Source organism: Canis lupus, chromosome 18 (genome assembly GCF_003254725.2).
Source record: "Canis lupus dingo isolate Sandy chromosome 18, ASM325472v2, whole genome shotgun sequence".
Taxonomy (NCBI): domain Eukaryota; kingdom Metazoa; phylum Chordata; class Mammalia; order Carnivora; family Canidae; genus Canis; species Canis lupus.
This window is the reverse complement of record NC_064260.1, coordinates 40,096,035-40,112,060: the sequence shown is the minus strand read 5'-3', so window position 1 is coordinate 40,112,060 and position 16,026 is coordinate 40,096,035. Positions and strand designations below refer to the sequence as shown.

The window sequence follows — 16,026 nt, the reverse complement described above, 5'->3', positions numbered from 1 at the left end:
TGGTGGCCCAGTCATACTCAGCTTACAGAGAAACAGGGGGTAGTGGTCTGTTTCTCTGTAGCAGGTAGGTTTATTTAGGTTTTCTGCAAAATGGTGGGGATATCATTTTCCTGATATGGTAACTAGGGCCTTCTTTTATTTTATTTTTCATATTAAGTCACTGTAAGCCAGTGAAGCTGATTGTGAAGCCAACAATATTAATGAAATTAGCACTCATGGAAAGTTAACACTCATGGAAACATTTGGCTTTAAGTCAATTTCCAATCATTTTACAAAAAAAAAAAAAAAATAGAATAAACTTACCAGCTGGAAATAGGTATTTATTCATATCCTCTTTAAATACACCTGAAGTTGGCATATAAACATTCTCGCAAAAATGAGAATGTGTTAATTCTGAGAGGACTCCTACCTGGTGAATCTTGGGGTCCATAAGACTTATCTATACAATGCCTGACCTATAAGAGAAGCTAACATTTTGGGTCTAAATCTTAATAAAGTGTACGTTCCCCTCACAAGTCAAAAGGATGCATTGTCCTTCTGAATCCTCAGGAACTCACCTATTTGATGAGAGAAGCAGCCTTTACTAAACAAAAGATATTAAGATGGGATTGCTATGCTATTTCCTAGATTTCTCTAACATTTTGCTTTGACCTTAGATTTTGTTTTGTTTTGTTTTGCTGTGACCTTAGAAAAGAAACATACCCTCTTAAAGATTTTAACTGATTTGTGTGTATAGGTAAAGTATAATAGCAATATATGTTCAAGGGCAAACTGTTCACATTTTTTTCAGACTCTTTCACTAGTTTATGCATCTACGTGCAAACTTTTACTATCAATTATGTGCATGTTATGCTACTAGAAAATGTGTGAATGTACACACTGCAATATGGTATTTCTTTCTTACGGAAACACAAAGTGCGATGGAAATGCCGAGACATTTCAGAGTCTCAGCTCAGAAACTGCTTATACCCCTAGCAGTGATCTGCATGAGGCATGTTCTGTATGGAAAGGATAACTCTTGCTTCTCTTTTTATGTCTACAAAAAATGTCATGCATTTTTGTCACTAACTCCACAAAACTTCTCTTTGACAGAAACAACCTCTTCCCCGACACCCCCCTCCCCAACCCCCAATCTCCTTTCAAGGGCACTGTGGTGATGGCTGTAAGAAATCTGAGTGTGGAGATGACCTTTGCCCTCTTGGGTTTCGCGGATTACCCAGAGCTTCAGATTCCTCTCTTCCTCTTGTTTCTGATCATGTACATTATCACCGTGGTAGGAAATCTTGGGATGATAGTAATCATCAAGATTAACCCCAAATTTCACACTCCCATGTACTTTTTCCTTAGCCACCTTTCTTTTGTTGATTTTTGTTACTCTTCCATCGTTACTCCCAAGCTGCTTGAGAACCTGGTCATGGAGGATAAAAACATCTTCTACTTTAGCTGCATGTTGCAGTACTTCTTGTCCTGCACTGCTGTGGTGACGGAATCCTTCCTGCTGGCAGTGATGGCCTATGATCGCTTTGTGGCCATTTGCAACCCTCTGCTTTATTCAGTGGTCATGTCGCAGAGGCTCTGTGCCCTGCTGGTGTCTGGGTCGTATCTCTGGGGTAGTTTGGTCCCTTGGTACTCCTCTGCTATGCTCTCCAGCTAAACTTTTCTGGACATAACACAATCAACCATTTTTTCTGTGAATACACAGCTCTCATTGCTGTCTCCAGCTCAGACATACTCATTCCCCACCTGCTGCTTTTTGGCTTTGCCACTTTCAATGAGGTGAGTACACTGCTGATCATCCTCACTTCATACACTTTTATATTCGTGACTGTACTAAATATCCATTCTGCCAGTGGGCGTAGCAAAGCCTTCTCCACCTGTGCCTCCCACCTGACTGCCATCACCATCTTCCACGGGACCATCCTTTCCCTCTACTATGTGCCCAACTCCAAAAACTCCAGGCAAACAGTCAAAGTGGCCTCTGTATTTTATACAGTGGTCAACCCTATGCTGAACCCTCTGATCTACAGCCTGAGGAATAAAGATGTGAAAGATGCCCTCCGGAAATTAATAGACACAAAAGTCCCATTCCACTGAACGAATCTCAAAAGATGTTTTTAATCCCAATGAACAATGGGGACAGAGGTCTGTAAAACCCTTAGCATATATTTGCATGAGGTTTTTATATATGACTTTGACGTTAATACATTGTGATTTGGCAAGCTCAAATCCCTTGAAAAAGGGGATTCTTCAAAAAGTTAATTCTTTTGATCCATAAAGCCTCTATTTCTTCAAATTGCCTAAAAAGAAACACATAAAATATTACGAAGCCCAATAGTTGGCTCAATGTGGGAGAATAAAGTTATTGAAGGATCATATTAACTCACCATAGGAAGGTCTTGCTGATTTGTTACTGCATATGAATGAGTTCCTTGCCTTTAAAATCATGTGTGTGGTAGTCACTGAAGCATTGTCTTTGCTGGAAGATGAAGATGGATATCCTGATTCTTTTTTGACACCTTCATTCCCTGGTCTCCTGTATTCTATGAATGGATGGTCTTATACTTCAAACAGCTTGTGTTGAGAAGTCTACAGAGCAAAGACAATTATACCTATTATGCAGATAATGACACAGAGTTTCAAGAAACTAGTCTAGAAATGACTGAATGATCGATCTATGATCAAAGCATCTCAACTCTGTTGACTGTAAATCTGGTCATGATAGACTTTCATGTCCTTTCATGATAGTAAGCTTTCATGATAATAGACTAAGGTGATCAGTCTGAGAGGTCACAGAAGTCTGTGTTGTCTTAGATTATCTGGGATAATCTCTGGAGTCATTTCAATATTCCTACATTATGCTTGGATAGGATTACTCAGAAGGCTGCGTTCCCGGTATTATCAGGTCTGGAAATCTCTACAAGCATAATCTAGTCTAGTTCATATGTATTAGGCCTGGGATGAAGGCAATATATGTTCTACCTGGGAATATTGAGGAATCATTTAAAAATTTCTGTTCTAATATTTATATGAGTGGCTAAACAAGCACAAATATCTGGTAACAAACACTTTAAAAATTAAATTAAATTATAATAGGGGGCAGCCCGAGTGGCTCAGCAGTTTAGCGCCACCTTTAGCTCAAGGCCTGTTCCTGAAGTCCCGGGATCCAGTCCCACATCAAGCTCCCTGTATGGAACCTGCTTCTCCCTCTGCCTGTGTCTCTGCCTCTCTCTCTCTCTTTCTCTCTCTCAATCTCTCTCTCTCTTTTTCTCTCTCTGTATCTCTCATGAATAAATAAAATCTCTTAAAAATTATAATAGGAAGGATAACCTTATTTTAAATTTAAAGTTATTGTTATTAAAAACAGTGTCGTATTGGGATAAATAGAGAGCCATATGAGGAAAAAAAGATAAAACTAGATCTTTTCCTTATTTCACACACCAAAAGAGAGTTTTAAAAGCAAGTTTAAAACTTGGATTACATGAATATACACAACTTCTTGACAAAACAACAAAAAAGAGATTAAAATGACAAATGAAAAGCTAAGAAAAAATCACTACTTATGTCACATATAGTAGAGAAAAAATGACAATCTTACAGGAAAATAAACAACCTATATAAAAGGAATAAAAATAGCCTTTAAACATTTGAAGAGTTTTTCAAGCTGACTCAAAATAATAGAAATACAGATGAAATCTGCCCTGAGCTATCACTTCTCACCTATCAGAATGAAAGAAATACAAAAATTTAATGACCTTTCCTATAAGTGAATGCACAGGGAAATAGACATTTAATGCATTGGGGTCAGGAAGATCACATGTTCTATATGATAGAAGCTCCAACTTATATACACATTCATCCTCTTTCAAACATTCATGGTTCTAGGAATCATCCCCCAAAATAGAGTAGCAGAAAAGCTAAAAGTAACGTACTCCCTAGCATTATTCATAATAACAATAGACTGGATGCAATCCAACATAATGGTGGTTAAATATCCTATGGGTCCCGGTAAAAAAGTATCTGGTTGTGAAAATGGGAAGAGGAAGGCTTTTATTTATTGCCATAGAGGACTTTTTCCATATTCTCAGTATATTTTCTTAAGTGAATAAAGACAAGATGTAGAAAAGTTTTTTCTGATATGATAACTTGTGTGAAAGAGAAGGAAGGATAAAACAAAAGTTGATAAGGATAGGAAGAGATGAAAGAAAACTCTTCAGAATGTACCTTATAATAGAGCTTTGATTTAGGGGAAATATGACACTGGACATATTTTAAAAGACATACATTTAGGTCAAAAAGTAAAATTAGTTTTTAAATTTATTTAAAACTTGAAAATAGATAATAATGAATCTGTTTATAATGTTGGAAACATGATCGATCACACGGTGTAAAACATTTTTTTCTAAAGGGCAGCACTTAGAGTATACCTTCTCATTATGCAATGTTTATTTTAGTATAAGTAAATATTAAAATGCCATTGAAACTAAAGTTGTCAGCATAAAAGAAAAATTATAGCTCTAAAGAAAAGGTAAATAAAAAACTTTTTCATCTTAATTTGAATTAGAAATCTAGTTCAAAACTATTTTTTTCGCTCTTGTAAATAATATCACTAATAATGACAACCCAGTAGCAATGAATACCCAAATTTTCTCTGAAAGGAAATATTTGCTTTTGCTTTCTAAATAGAACTGGAGTTTTTTGACAAAAGCTGATCTGAAGTCTGAGGTAGAGAGTTAATGAACCTTGAGCAACTTGATTTTCCAGAAAGAAAGAACACTATTAACAGCTAGTTGCGTCATTTCAAAAAGACATAAGGAGGCAATTTGAAATGGATCCAACTAGTTTATAGTTAACATACAAATGAACATTGAGTACAATTAATTTAAAAGCATCAAATATGTTTAAGTCTAAAAATTTAAATCTAGATGATTTAAAAAAAAAAGTCATTGGTTACTGTTAAAGGTTGCTGGGCATACCAAGGCACTACTCTGAAAATTGGTAAATAAAAGAGATAAATATTTATTCAGCTTTTCTTTTATGAATTGCATTTCAGGGTTAGCTAACAGCTTATGAAGGAAAATTCAGAAAGAATAAAAGCAGAAAATAGGATGGAATTAGAAAATCACTATTTCTGATATTCTAATTAAAAAAAAGATCAAGGAAATGACTTCAATAAGTATTAAAATCATTAAGCAAAATGTTGGTGGGAAATGCTAAAATGAAATAATCTAGCTGATGCTACCTGAATTCACAGATCAGCCTGAGGATCACAAGAAGTCAGACAATCAGTTAACATGTGCTTTGCAATTTTTTGCAACATGAGTCATCAGAACCATGTGTGAAGAATTCTTGCCTAAAAGAAGCTAAAAGAGTGACCCAGAACTAATAAGATTTCTTGATGTAACAATAAAGAAGTTGTGGCATATGTGTGTGTGTGTGTGTGTGTGTGTGTGTGTGTGTGTGTAGTGGCAACTACTAAGCCATCAAAAAAAAAGAAATCTTGTCATTTGCATTGACATGATGGAGTCGGAATATATCATGCTAAGTAAAATAAGTCATTCAGAGAAAGACATATATCAAATGATTTCACTAATACTTGGAATTTAAAAAATAAAACAGAAGAACATATGGGAAGGAGGAAAAAAGAGGGAAGCAAACCATGAGATACTTTTAATGATAGAGAACAAAGTAAGGATTAATGGAGGGAGGAGGTGAGGGATGGGCTAGATGGCAATGGGGATTAAGAAAGGCACTTGTTATGATGAGCACTGGGTGTTATTTGGAAGTGATGAATCACTAAATTCTACTCCTGAAATGAATATTACACTATATATTAATTAACTAGAATTTAAATGAAAATTTGGGGAAAAAAGAAAGAAAATGTGATGTCTATATGAATAATATATAATATTTATATATATGAATATATATTCATATATATGATACTTATGATATTCATATATATGAATATATATGATATATATGTCATATATATATATATGAATCTTTTTGGCAATTAAAGAAGAATGAAATCTTGCCATTTGTTGAGTGTGTATTTGAAAATAAGGTGTACTTGCTGTTTCCTTTGCCCCAAACCTCATACTTTTCCCCAATCTTTGTATGACTTATTCTCTTACTTCATAAGGGTTTATGTCAAATAGCATCTCACCATATTGTCTGACCTCCCTATTTAAGATGATACTTACAATTATATACTTTTAAACATTTATAATTACTGAAAAATGATCATTTATTTATTTGTATGCCCCATTAATAGAAATTTGTTGACAAAGGAATATCCTTTCTCTTTTTCCCCAATATCTAGCTCATCATAAGCTTGTAATAAATGAGTAATTACCTCTCCTCAACCATTTTTCCCTGGTTCATGTAGCAAAAAGCAAAATTCACGAAACTGTCACTGCTTTAATTCTGAGCCGCGAATATACACTCTTCAGTTTTTCTTCAATGGTATTACTTATTAATTATAGAGATTATATATCTTTTCAAAGAAATGCTTTAATGTGACCAATTTCTATATTATTCTTATATCAATAGTGCAACCTTGCATCTCATGTATATGCAAAAAATGCCGAATGGATGGACGTGATAAAACTTTGGCAAAACTATCTGAAAATTTTCTAGAGGAGAATGCTTGAGATATTTTCCATTAGTCAGTAACTTTACCATGCTGTACATAATCTTGAAATTTTCAAGATTTCTGATATAATAAATTTGACTAGAGATAGGTAGTTCAGTGGAGTGGGCATTTGTTTTGGTTTGTTTATGTTTTGTTTTATTTTGACTGCACAGTTTCAATATTATTTCTGAAGCATGCTTATCATGCTTTGTGAAATATCTCCTCTCTGCACTGAAATTCCTCATTGTTCTGATAGTTTGGCTCTATTCCCAGTTCCTCTGGAAAGTCATATTTATTACTCAATAAAGACTCATGGTACACTGACCATGCTCATCTTTCACCTAGGAGCTTGGAATATATTAGCAAACAAAACAGTGAATGGTCTCCCTTTTCCTGGAAATTTTATCTAGCTGGAGAAAAGCAATATACAACAAAAGAAATAGATAAGGATTAAAAATATATCTGAACCATGTGAAGTACTTTAAACACTAAATTGGGTAGTAGAGTAGCTCTTGCAGTAAAATAGCATGGTCGTGGAAGGTTTCCCTGAAAAGGTGCCTTTGAACAAAAACTTAAGGAAAAGCATTTTCGGCATGCAGGAAATATGAGTAGGAAAGACCCTAAAGAAAGAGTGGGGAATATTTTTTGAAAAACAAAAAGCAAGGGATAAAAGCAAAGAGGTCAGACTAGCTGGGAGAGGTAGAGGTAGAAAGAGTAATAGAATAAGACAAGATTTCAAAGGGACTAGATCATTTTCCCAACTTGCTATTTAACCTTATAAATATTTCTACTTTAACTCTCAATGAGTCATAATGATCTAAAATATGAGTTCCTACACTTCTGCAATGGTCAAAGTGGAGGTAGGGAGGAAGGGGTTATGCCTGACATTTGGTAGTCACTCAATATTTGATAAGGATGATTTTTTACTAGTTCTATAATATTGATAATTGTAGGAAGGTATGGGAGTAATCACAGATTGGAAAAGTGATTTTAAAATATACATTTTTATATAAAATGCTCCTAACACTGCTCCAGGTTTTCAAGAATTACATCAGAAAAAGATGATTAATTTTATTTATTTCATGACCTCAAGAGAATGGGGCAAGACATAATCCCTAGAGTTCATGTCCCAAAGGTTGTACTATACATATAAGAACATACCCACCAGTCCAACCAGGAGCCACCTTACCTTTGCCATCAGCAGGTTTGTTTTAAGATTCTAGAGACAGATTGACATTAACTTCAATGTTAATATGGGAGGGGGAACTTACCCTTTAGATCTAGACGGTTCTTGAGAAATATTTAGTCACAGCAAAGTAACATATCTGAACATGCAAGGAAGAGAAACTGCATTTATTCACACATTTTTGTATGAGAGGACTTGGCTCAGATGAACAAGAGGTACTTAGGGTATGAGAATAGAAGAGGTCTGAGAACTTTGGGGATGTGCCTTGTCTTGTTTCCATAAATTAGTGAAGAAATAGGCAAAGTAAGAAAGTGATTCAAATAAAATGAAACTAGCCGAGATTGAACAGACTCTCTTGTGAAAAAATTTAAAAGGGACCAGCTTTAATTAAGATTCTAAAGCAGGAAACACGTGTCTGAGCAAAAATTACAACAAAATGGGGAAAACATAGGTATGAAGATTCTAGCTGTTATATTTCTTGGATTCAATGATGTAGAAGATTTTTACTAATAATTTGACGACAATATTTGGGATGCAAGAACCATCACGTTAAATGTAACATTAGTTTAAAGTAAATTCTTAAATGCTTTAGATAAGTTAAATATTGTATTAAGCCAAAAACATAATAATCAGAATGTCTGGCTTCCTAATGGATTATCTTTTGAGGTTGTCTTTAATACTCAGATGTAGGAGTATAGGGACAGAGAGGGCCACTGAGGTCTCAGTATCAAATATGATCTGACATCTTTATTGATGGGCCATCTAAAACTATTTCTTGGGTTGTGAGATCAGAGATAATCTTACTGGAGTGATGATTACAAGTTTCCTGGTATGGAAGCACCTGGGTGGTTCAGTCAGTTGAGCATCTGACTCTTGATTTCGGATCAGGTCATGATCTTAGGGTCGTGGGATCCAGCTCATGCTCAGTGCAGAGTCTGTTTGTTCCTCTCCCTCTGCTCCTCCCCTCTCTTTCTCTCTCAAATAAATAAATAAAATCTTAGAAAAAAAAGAGTTTCTTTGTATGGTAGGATCTCAGAGGTGTTGGGTACCAACTGAAGAGATATAACGATTCTTTTGTATTACTATTTTCTCCTAAAATGTCTTCATTGTGCATTACTACCTCAAGTTTTGAATATTTTCTCCTTCAAGATAATATTGGGACAGAATGAATATTCTCCACATCTTGAAGAGAGAGGAGAGATGAGGGGAGAGAGAGGGAAAGAGAGAGACAGAGAGAGACAGAGTCCTAGGCAAGGAAAGTTCCTTCTTCTTTTTTTTTTTAAGATCTTATTTATTTATTCATGAGACACAGAGAGGCAGAAGCATAGACAGAGAAGAAGCAGAAAGCCCTCCCTCCTCCTGCAGGGAGCCCGATGCAGGACTCAATCCCAGGACCTTGGGATCACCACCTGAGACAAAGGCAGACACTCAGCCATTGAGCCACCCAGGGGTCCCAGACTGACTTTGAAAGTTTCAGAATCAGTCTTTACTACACTTAGTTATTTCTGGGAGAGCACACGTCCCCAAATTTCATTTTTATTTCATCCTGGTGCTGCTTTCTAGGGTGGCTCTGTGGTCTGTACACTGTCAGACAACCCTTTCCTATAAGTCCAGAGACCCTGGCTTGTCATAAATGGCAAGTATGATCATTAATAAAGGAAGTATATCAGTATCTATTACTAGAACATGGATCAGAGTCTGATGTGGCTGGGATTCTAATCAGGGTTCTAGTCACAGATGTGTAGATTGGTCCTTATTTGCATGTCATTGGGAAAGTCAAGGTTTGTCTAGTTTCTGTCTTGTCACCTCCAGAATAAGGGAATAGACATGATTATCTTTATCATCTATTCTAATTTTGTTATTCATCAAGCAATGAGGTAGGATTGACAATTGGGAACCCACTACTTGAGAAGAAAGCTCTGAAAAAACTAATTAAGATTTATTATTTTTTAAAGATTTTTAATTTATTTATTCATGAAAGACACACACAGAGAGAGAGAGAGAGAGAGAGGCAGAGACACAGGTAGAGGGAGAAGTAGGCTCCATGCAGGGAGCCCGACATGGGACTTGATCCTGGGTCTCCAGAATCAGGCCCTGGGCTTAAGGCGGCGCTAAAACACTGAGCCACTGGGCTGCCTGAGACTTATTCTTTTATATCAGATTTATATATTTATTTTTATATCAGATTTGCTGAGCCAGAAAAAATGTGTTATATGAAATTAATAATGAAGGCACAACTATAAAGTGTTAGGGGTATTTATTCTTAATGTCACAATGTGAACCTATGGTATAAAAATTAATTTGTTTGGAAATTCCTCATGTCTGTACTGATTATAAGGCTGATGTCATCAGTCATACTTTACTAGCCATTTCTTTTATCAACTTATAATGTTCAAGGAGAGCTGAGACTATTATAGGAAGATTTCATTTAAAATAACCGTAAAACCTTTTATCTCATATTCTAATTTGTAAATATTAAACATAACAGTTGAGAACTTTAAAAATTGACTTAAAAGTCAATAATTATATTGCTTTTTTACTTAAAATTTTAAAAATGATTTTCATCTTTTAGAATATTAGACGTTTAGCATTATCTTGCATAATAAACACATAGAGAAATTATGAAAAGATATTTTGCTTCCTCTTCCAGTCTTGGTAAAGGGTAAAGCAAGATTCTTACATCCTGACTCTCCTTAATATTTCTATTTTCAGGACAGACCCAGATTCTGACAAGCAGAAACCATCATGTTACTGTCAGAGAGAAATAAAAGTGGGGCTACATTCACTCTCTTGGGCTTCTCAGATTACCCAGAACTGCAAATCCCTCTCTTCTTGATTTTTCTGGCCATCTATAGTGTCACTGTTGTAGGTAATCTTGGGATGATAGTTATAATCAAGATTAACCCCAAGCTGCACACCCCCATGTACTTCTTCCTCAGCCACCTCTCAGTGGTGGATTTCTGCTACTCCTCCATCATTGCTCCCAAGGCCCTGGCAAACCTGGTTGCAGAAGACAGAACCATTTCATTTCCAGGATGTGTAGTACAGTTCTTTTTCTTTTGTACCTTTGTGGTAGCTGAATCCTTTTTATTAGCTGTGATGGCCTATGACCGCTTTGTGGCCATTTGCAATCCTCTGCTCTACACAGTGACAGTGTCCCAGAAGCTCTGTGCCATGCTGGTGGTCGGATCATATGCATGGGGAGTAGCATGTTCCTTGATACTCACATGCTCTGTGGTCAAATTATCTTTTCAGGGTTTCAACACCATCAATCATTTCTTCTGTGAGTTCTCTGCATTGATCTCCCTGTCTTGCTCTGATACTTACATCAGTCAGTTGCTGCTTTTCATTTTTGCCACCTTTAATGAGGTCAGCACACTGCTCATCATTCTCTTGTCTTACGTATTTATCGTTGTCACCATCCTCAAGATGCGTTCAGCCAGTGGTCGCCGCAAAGCCTTCTCCACCTGCGCCTCCCATCTGACTGCCATCACGATCTTCCATGGGACCATCCTTTTTCTCTACTGTGTGCCCAACTCCAAAAACTCAAGGCACACAGTCAAAGTGGCATCTGTGTTTTATACAGTGGTGATCGCCATGTTGAATCCCCTGATCTACAGTCTGAGAAATAAGGATGTCAAGGGTACAGTCAGTAAGTTAATAGGTACTAAAGTATTTTCTTTTTGAGCATTTTATTCTAGGAGCATTTGTCCCTGATATGTAAATAAAGTGTGCCCATAAAGGTTGGTTGATTGTAAAGATATCTTTAAAATTAATGAAGAGTTAATGTACAATGGGAAGGATGTAGATTTTGATTCAGAGACTACTCTTGATTCTATCTCTTGCTTATTGGGAAAAAAATCAATAATCTCTCCCATCTTTGGTTTTCAATCTAGAATAATCATGGTAACATGAGCTAGCTCCTAATCTGATTGTGAAGACCTAAAGTTAATATAGATATCATTTGGAAAACCTTGTATAAATCTTAATAAACATTAATTTCATCCCCTTTCTTATGGAACACCTGGAATAGACTAGGCTCTCAATAATCACATGAATTTATCTCATAATATTACAAATATTTAAAATGAGACACAGTCTTCATCTTCAAGGAAGGCAAAACCAGTGTTGACAGTAAGGCAGTGAAGAAAGAGGCCCTTGTAGAAGGTAGAAAATGAAAGGTATCATAGAGTGTTTGAAAGAAAGAAAAGTTCAAGTCCATTTGGGGACTTTAGAGTAATGCCTTAAAAAAATAGGTACTGTTTGAACTTAGCTTTGGATAACAGGATGAACAAAGCTTTGGGAGCAAACAAGGTACAAGTTTTATTCAGAAGACCAAACCACGACAAAAATCAAGGAGGTCAAAATGTAATACTGAGTCAGTAATCCAACAAATATTTTATTGAGTGACTACTATGTAACATGTGTGGTTGTGTGTTGTATGTATAGGTTACTTGGCATGAGTGAAAAGTTGATGAGAGAAACATGGTCTGTATCCTGAATATGTGTTCAAAGGAGCTCCAGGGTGGCAGTGTGATAAACTATAAGAGGCTCCACCAAAGGCTTAAAGATGTGAGACCAGATCTCAGAAATTGTATATGCAAAAAGTAAACATAATGAGTGTCTGCCTCGCCCATATTTCATACTATTGTTCTGCCTATGAAGACATCAAAAATATTATCAATCCTTTATTTTTTTCCTGAACGTGATCATAATCTCTGAATCCTTCTCAACTGAACTCCCACTTTAAAAAAAAAGTACTGTAAACCAATTGGTTACCTAACTTTATTAAAAATACAATAAAAACCAAATAGTGATTAGCATAAAGGCCTATTTAATCTGGCAAATTAAAAATATCAGATCTCTGTAACATTAATAACTCACCTTACTTGAATACCTTGTATGTTTATTTTTCTCTCTATTCAATATGGCTAGTTAAAATTCCAAACAAATCATTAATATAATAAAAATAATTTTCCAGGTGTTCTGGCAAGGGAGAAAAATAATCTGGGGAACAGTTTTATATGGGCTCAATTAAGTTACTTGAAATGTAGATATTGTTTTAAACTTGATCATTATTAAAATTTCTGTTCATATGATTTTTAAAATGAGGAATCAATTAAATAACCATTTTATATGGAAAGATAAAATACATAAGAGACCGTGTTTTAGATATTAGATGTCTGATGAAGGAATGCTTTTCTCTTTTATTGACTTCTGTTTCTCTGAGTATCCTCAAATTTATCTTCCACTACACATCTGCACTTATACGATTCTTCATGCTACTTTTTTAAAAAAAATTTTTATAAGATTTTATTTATTTATTCATTAGAGACAGAGAGAGAGAGAGAGAGAGAGAGAGAGAGAGCAGAGGGAGAAGCAGGCTCTCCATGCAGGGAGCCCGACGTGGGACTTGATCCCAGGTCTCCAGAATCAGGCCCTAGGCTGAAAGCGGCGCTAAACCACTGAGCCACTGGGGCTGCCCTTCATGTTACTTTAAATTCAGGAAATTATTTGTATGCATCTTAAATTGAATCAACAATGGGTAATCCCTCATTGGGGAGAATTTTATTTTACTTCTGTCCTGGTTGGACAAAGGATGATTATTTTGTGGTAAAAGTAACACCAGCCATTTAGATTTTACTCTGGAGAAACCAAAGCCCATAACACTAAAGTGACCTGGCCAAGGTTGTACAAGCAATTGGTGACAGAATTAAAGCAGTCAGTTAAGACTCCAGACACATCAGCAAGCATTTTTTCCCCACTAATCACTAGTATACAACCTTCTATTTTTTTCATTTTCAAGCTGTCACATTTGCGACTGTTTATGGTAGATCCCGTTGCTTCTATATAGAACATGACATATTAGTAATCTACACATGTTTTGGTCATGGGCCTCTCAGTTTTGAAAGCATTTAATTTGCATGTAAAATATTTCATCATAAATTTAAATAGCAGCAAAAAGTGTGATTTCCATTGCAAAGCATAATTCATTTAAAAAACATAAATAAGAACATCTGAGGCAGATTTGTGTCTTTCATCTTCCTGAACTCATGTTCAACTCTACTCCCCTCCAATGAATATTATAATTTTATTAATCATAGTCATACTTTTTATTTCCCATAATCATAAAGCTTTTGGCAATATCGAAAGTTTCTTTTTCTGGAGTAAGCTAACCTTGTAATGTTGCAATAATTATTGTGCCACTAATCAAAAAGATAATTGTATTGCAAATTTGGATAAAATAGAATTAATCAATTAAAGAAAATGCATTTGCAAATATTTATTTTTATGAGAAATATTATATGTTTGGATTTTTATTTCAATTAATTAAATGTATCCTTGGAAAGACATCACTTAATTCTAGAGAGCAAGAGGGTTTAACATCACCTCTACTTCTACTTTTTAATAGATGAAAATACCAAGACTGGTTATGTTAAGGATCAGTGAGACTAGATTCTGTCAGGAATTCTTCCGTCATTGTAATGTCACTCAAGTCTTTCAACTCCATTCAGGTTATGTTCCAATTTCTCACAATGATTTTTTTTCATCAGAAATTTTTAAAAACAATGCATTAAACAAACTTAGACTGAGTTCCTCCAATTTTGTCAAAAAATTGGGAGGTGGGGGAATTATATCTTTCAAAAGGATTTGTTACCCAGTTTGGTAGATTGCAAACATGGTCCAAATTCTCTAGTCCCCTGGTGTCTATGCCCGTGTACAGCTCTACTGAACACCTGGTGGAATCAATTTCTCCACTCCTGGAAGGGAGTCTGCTTTTATGGCTAACTTTGGTTAACAGAGGGTAGCTGATGTGACACTGTGCCTCTGAGAGGCATTGTGGCTGATTCACAATCTCTTGTGATAAAGTTGCCTAGTGAACAAACACAGAATAGCATATTGGATAATGAGAAACGTATCTCCATACCTCAGCATGGGAGCTGGCATCCAGCCAACAACCTCACCCGGGCGTACAGCCCTCTTTGATCACCTACACTGCCAAGCTGGTATCATACACATAAACTAACCAAGCCTAGATCAGCCATGTCAGGATCAGATCAGCAGAGCTTACTTACTGACTCCGGTAATACTGGCCCATGCAATTAGTAGTTGTTGTTTTTAACTAATATGTTTCAGGGTGATTTGTCATACATGCATGGAACCACTCACATTCTTAATTTCTGAGAAGGTTACCACAAAGACCTTCCCAAGACTTTTCATCTAACAGTTAAGTATGTCTGCTATTCTTCCATTTTCCACTTGGAAGCACCTTGAGTAAAATAATATAATTTTAAAAATTGGGAAATTTGATTTCATTAAAACTCACCAATACAGGGAGTCTGGGTGGCTCAGTGGTTGAGCGTTTGCCTTTGGCTCAGGTCATGATCCCAGGGTCCTGGGATTGAGTCCCACATAGGGCTCCCCAAAGGGAGCCTCCTTCTCTCTCAGCCTGTGTCTCTGCCTCTCTCTCTCTCTCTCTCTCTCTGTCTTCCATGAATAAATAAATAAAAATGTTTTTTCAAAAAAAAGGAAAGAAAGAAAAGAGTGTTGGGGAAGTAAGAGGAAAAAAAAAACAAATAAATTCGCCAATCCAGTTTACTAAAATAGTATTATGTGTTTTAAACACACTTCATCAAAAACTTAGAGCTTCATCTTTATTAAATTTTTGGATGAGACCAAGAAATCAATTTCAATAATTTTTTTAAAAGAGAGGGATAGAGAGAGCTCACCAGCAGCAGGGAAGAGCAGAGGGAGAGAGAAAGAGGCAGAGAAAATCTTCAGCAGGCTCCACTCCCAGAGCAGAGCCCAACACGAGGCTTGGTCTTAACGACCCTGAGATCCTGACCTGAACGGAAATCAAGAGTTGGGGACTTAACCAATTGAGCCTACCAGGCACCCCTAGAATTTTTATATTAAAAAAAATACTTGCCATGTCTTTAAGTCTAATAAAAATAGATAAAGCCACTTTCCTCTGAGTGGGTTGCCCGGATGATGTAGAGCATCGTTACCAAAGATACTCTTTATAGATGCTGTCATGAGACTGTTTCCTTCAGAAGGATGATTTTTATGACAATAGCCGGAGGGTGCACTAAGAAGAAAACGAATAGGTGTTAAACAAATATTGTCATTGATCTACTATATGTCTGATTTCATGACATCTCTATATTGGTTAAAATACATGTCCTAAAGCCATTAATTATCATGA

At 35.9% G+C, this 16,026-nt stretch overlaps 2 protein-coding genes across 2 annotated transcripts; both read left to right on the top strand.

The window, feature by feature from the left end:
• The first annotated feature begins 1,045 nt into the window (after positions 1-1,045).
• On the top strand, positions 1,046-2,094 carry LOC112663125 (olfactory receptor 5D14). Its single transcript, XM_025451706.3, is given in 2 exon segments — positions 1,046-1,610; positions 1,613-2,094. Coding segments are annotated over 2 exon segments (1,047 nt in total).
• An 8,471-nt stretch (positions 2,095-10,565) lies between these two features.
• Positions 10,566-11,507, top strand: LOC112663646 (olfactory receptor 5D18). Its single transcript, XM_025452716.1, has one exon. It carries the CDS (start codon positions 10,566-10,568, stop codon positions 11,505-11,507), a length of 942 nt encoding a protein of 313 aa, XP_025308501.1.
• Positions 11,508-16,026: the final 4,519 nt, after the last annotated feature.

Bases quoted from the DNA above. Each gene is read 5' to 3' on its own strand.
- LOC112663646 (XM_025452716.1), top strand. From the start codon at position 10,566: ATGTTACTGTCAGAGAGAAATAAAAGTGGGGCTACATTCACTCTCTTG.